This window comes from Bactrocera neohumeralis, unplaced genomic scaffold (genome assembly GCF_024586455.1).
Source record: "Bactrocera neohumeralis isolate Rockhampton unplaced genomic scaffold, APGP_CSIRO_Bneo_wtdbg2-racon-allhic-juicebox.fasta_v2 ctg4496, whole genome shotgun sequence".
Taxonomy (NCBI): domain Eukaryota; kingdom Metazoa; phylum Arthropoda; class Insecta; order Diptera; family Tephritidae; genus Bactrocera; species Bactrocera neohumeralis.
In genome coordinates this window covers 2523-7157 of record NW_026091515.1, presented here as the reverse complement: position 1 = coordinate 7157, position 4635 = coordinate 2523, and the positions used below count along the sequence as shown (strand labels likewise).

At 32.4% G+C, this 4635-nt stretch overlaps 1 protein-coding gene across 1 annotated transcript; it reads left to right on the top strand.

Moving 5' to 3' along the window:
• Nucleotides 1-1124: 1124 nt before the first annotated feature.
• On the top strand, nucleotides 1125-2298 carry LOC126767175 (uncharacterized). The gene is made up of 6 exons (XM_050484754.1): nucleotides 1125-1266; nucleotides 1333-1422; nucleotides 1493-1593; nucleotides 1662-1874; nucleotides 1939-2094; nucleotides 2171-2298. The coding sequence occupies exons 1-6, from the start codon at nucleotides 1200-1202 to the stop codon at nucleotides 2180-2182; spliced, it is 639 nt and encodes a 212-aa protein (XP_050340711.1). The 5' UTR covers nucleotides 1125-1199; the 3' UTR covers nucleotides 2183-2298.
• The last annotated feature ends 2337 nt before the right edge of the window (nucleotides 2299-4635 follow it).

The window sequence follows — 4635 nt, the reverse complement described above, 5'->3', positions numbered from 1 at the left end:
ATCAAATCGGAGAATACAAAGAGAGAAGAGTTTGTTTTTCAAAACGAGTTAATCAATTAAGAACTGACTTGTCTTTTAAAAATAGAATTGATAAATCACATCATATTAATCCATTTAAATTTAGAGAAAGCATTTTAGAATTAGCTAATTTCAATATGGTCTCCCAATTTCCATTAGACCCGATGCATCTTGTAGATCTTGGTGTATGTAAAAAGTTGCTTCAATTACTAATTAAAAAAGGGAATATAAATGTAAGCAAAATTAACGAAAAAATAACTTTTCTCTCTAATTTAGTTCCTTCTGAGTTTGGCAGGATATGTAGAAGTTTAGATGACATCAGCAATTGGAAAGCGACAGAGTTTAGGCAGTTTTTATTGTATATAGGCATATTTGTCCTAAAACATTGTATTAGTAGTGACCATTACTACCATTTTTTATTATTGCACGCAGGAAAGGCTGTTATCATGTGAAAAATCATATAGTACTGAAGCTAACGTTGCCCAACAAATATTACAAGGATTCGTTGATTTGTTAGGGAATATATACGGATACCATTTAGTTAGTTATAACGTGCATGGTTTACTGCATTTAACTGACTGCACTAAGCAATTCGGTCCTCTAGATCAGTTTTCAGCCTATAAGTTTGAAAACCATATGCAATATTTAAAAAAACTTATAAATAAACCGAATAAAATCCTTCAGCAATTGCATTTAAGACTTGATGAAAGAACTAATACAAACATTGAACCCAACAAAACTTTAAAAATTAATTTATTTAATATAGAATTTAAAAAAGAAAAAGATTCTTATTGTTTTAGTGAAAAATTAGGGCCCATAAAAGTAGTAACTATGTCAGACGAATCTGGTTGCGTTATGGTATCTGCACATTGTTTTTTAGATGTTGAAAATTATTTTGAAGAACCTTTAGAATCGTCATCGGGTTTAGGTATTTTAGTAGCGAAGAAATTAGATAAAAAGGTATTTAAAATCAAAAAAGACGACATAGTTTACAAATATTTCTCTATTCCACATGAGGGAAAGTTTCTCCTTATACCCATTCTACATCATTCATTTCATAAATTTTCAAATTAGGATTTTTAAGTATTTATGTACATATATTTTTCTCGGCTCATTTTATTACATTTTCTTAAATTTTTGGAAAAGAACTTTGATACTGCCAATGTTTATTTTTCAATTAGATGGAAAATATATTTGACGAAATTGACTTGGAGGATTGTCCAACAACGTCTTCAACTCCCGCAAAAGGTATGTAAATATATGTAAACTTACAAAATTTCGTTTCAATATATTGTTACGTTTTTGTTATTGTAGACCAATTACATTTAAAGCGTAAAAAGTTTAACACGTCTGGTTGCTACAATACAGAGGTCAACATTTCAAAACGACCTGTGGAAGGAAACGGTAATCTAACATCCATATAATTTATTTCTTTAAATTTGTTTAATTTATTATGTTTCCAACCTTTTTCCAGAGGTTATTGACATTTTAACCACTACTTCCAAACAGCCTGACGATTTGACGACGAGGGTATGCGATTTGGAAACTAAAATCGATAAGCATTTAAAAGAAAATGTAAGTGAACAGTTTTTATATGCATACATTATTATTTTTCTCTACATGTCTCTTTGTTTCTTTTTCAGATTATTCATAAAAGTGAAGAAATGGCGCAGCAAAAAACGGTTCGTGAATGCAAGGTCCTCATCCGCAAAATTCATCAATCGGTATGCCGAATGACTGGTGAAGATATCGACAACGTTCAAACCGAAATTGCTTCCACCCTACCATTAAATACGCTTGCTGCAGCTTTGGAAATGGACGAAAAATTGAAATGCGACGAATTTGCTGCTACAACGGTAAGTAATATATAAACTTTTTTCAATAAACAATTCAGTTTTTACATACTATTTTTATTTACAGAAACAATTCGTTTTGAGGATAAAAGGTACTTCAGATAGTGTACATAATGTGTTGCGAAGTCTGTACACTGATGAACTATTTATTTATGTAACTGGGACGGTAGGGGTGGGAAGCAACCTCTCTCCAAATTCCTGCTGGTTTCCAACATTTTATACGGTAAATTCTGTTTTTTATTTAATTTTACTTACAATTATTTGTTTTAATTTGTAATTTTCATTATGTTTTTTTATAGATTCATTCATAACGTATGTATTGGCAATGTTCGAAAACCAAGTTCGAAAAGCCTTTGAAATGAGCCACCATAGGCACAAACAAAGAATTTATAGGAAGAGGAAAACTGAGGAGTGAACCCTTTAAATATTTAATAAAAAGTTATATGTATTTCTGACATTATTAAAAATAATTATTTTAATACATACTAGATTTTAAGAAGCATTAGATATTTAAGCATTGCAAAGCAGGAATTGAATTAATAATGAAATATTTATTTTAATTTAAACTTTAATGTAATTTTTGTTAAAAATAATTTGAAAAAAAATTTAAAAAAAAATAAAAAATCTTTTATTTTGAGATTCGAACTCGAGTCTCATGGAATACCAAGCCGCGCGTTTAACCACTAGGCTAGTATAGCATGCAGCGTCGCGCTTTCCTGGAACCAGTTTTCCCCGTTTGCCTTAAATTTAACTAAAGTGTGAGTAGCGAGGATATAGTTTTATTGTAGCAGAAAATGTGTGCTCAAGAAGGTGATAAAAAAATCACATGTATACAAAAGTTTTCGGAGGTTTTTTGATTCGCCCTTAAGAACGTGATAGGAAAGTGTGACAATTAAACCGGCACGCGTTACCGGCATGTCACTTGGTAACATGACCGGCACTGTTCTAACTGGGCGGCAATGTCGTACACATATGCATATGTATGCACATATAGAGCAGTGCGCGCACACTTTTTACTAATAAATGATAATATCACGATTTGAATTGGAAGTCTAATTACATATGTATTTATATATGTAACTATGTGCTAATATCTAGATGCGTATGAAAATTTAAGTGAAGAAATGTAAATTACATACAATATTATTGTAATATATTAAGTTTTTTAGGATATTATGATAGTATGCCACATACATATGTAGATATATATATATATATATAGCATATATACAAACATATTCACATATGAAATTATATTATAGTATCAAACAAAAGAAATATTTAAAAAATAGCTCTTTTTCGTACATTAACTACAATTATTGTTGTGGAAATAGCATAATTTAATTAGAATATTATCAGTTTTGCATGTATTCACAAAAATACTCAAAATCATAATCATATCAATTAATATGATGGCATGTAAACGTATAAAAATATAAGCAAAAGGCGTCTGTAATAGCAATGTATATTTCTGAGCATAATTTTCATTAAATGCTCACTCTGTTCACGCGCCACTGTTAAAATTTCTCCTTATGAGCTAGGTGTGGTGAAACACCCTCATCACATTTTGTTAGCTTTTGACAGTTCACACGCTTGTCCGTTGTTGGATCTTCTCTATAAGCAGAGATAAAAGAGATCCATAACTCTCCTGTCACTGGAAATGTGAAAACCGCTCACCTACCGAACTTTGACAGTTGACTGGATTGGGTAGATTTTGACGTTTTGCAATTGGAATGACTGCAACGGCCAGATTGAAACTATACCAAAAATATATGTAAACGGAGGAATTCGTTGCCGCCGTTCAAGATAGCTAATAAAAATTTAAAACAATGAAAATCAAAGCAAATGGGAAATTTAAATATATTTCTAGAAACGATTTGTAATTTGATGCAAAATAGAATTAATTTTCAATTACAAATGATTAAAACATCTATTAATTGAGAACTAACAGGCTTAATTTACCTTATTAAGTATTGAAAGATCAAAATTTAGTTGTTTTAATATATGTAAACAATATTGTTACGCGGCTTGCAAAAATCTGCGTTGCTGTCCCTCTGATCTTTATTTGCGTTTTGCCTTTCCTTGCACCATGCAGCAAAATTCTCCTTTTTACCGCAGCGGTAGCATTTGAAACTTTTTTTGCTTGCTTTTTTGATCGCTGCTAGCTGAATTTTGCATGTGCCGTTTTACTATTCTTTTTTTCGCCTGTAATTTCGCGCACCATAAATGCTTGCTACCTTCGGTGTGTTCCGAACTGGAGCATATGTATCTAAACATTTTAAGAAAAAAAATTAAATTTTAAATGTGCTTAAATTGGCTGTTAATAGTGGTCACTTCTATTTACAACAGGATAACGACCCAAAACACCCATCTTATCTTGTACGTGCAGAGTTGTTATGGAATTAAAAATAACTCCATAAGTCCCGCAATCTTCTTCTTCTTCTTCTTAATTGGCGTAGACACCGCTTACGCGATTATAGCCGAGTTAACAACAGCGCGCCAGTCGTTTCTCCTTTTCGCAACGTGGCGCCAATTGGATATTCCAAGCGTAGCCAGGTCCTTCTCCACTTGGTCCTTCCAACGGAGTGGAGGTCTTCCTCTTCCTCTGCTTCCCCCGGCGGGTACTGCGTCGAATACATTCAAAGCTGGAGTGTTTTCGTCCATCCGGACAACATGACCTAGCCAGCGTAGCCGCTGTCTTTTAATTCGCTGAACTATGTCAATGTCGTCGTATATCTCGTACAGCTCATCGTTCCATCGAATG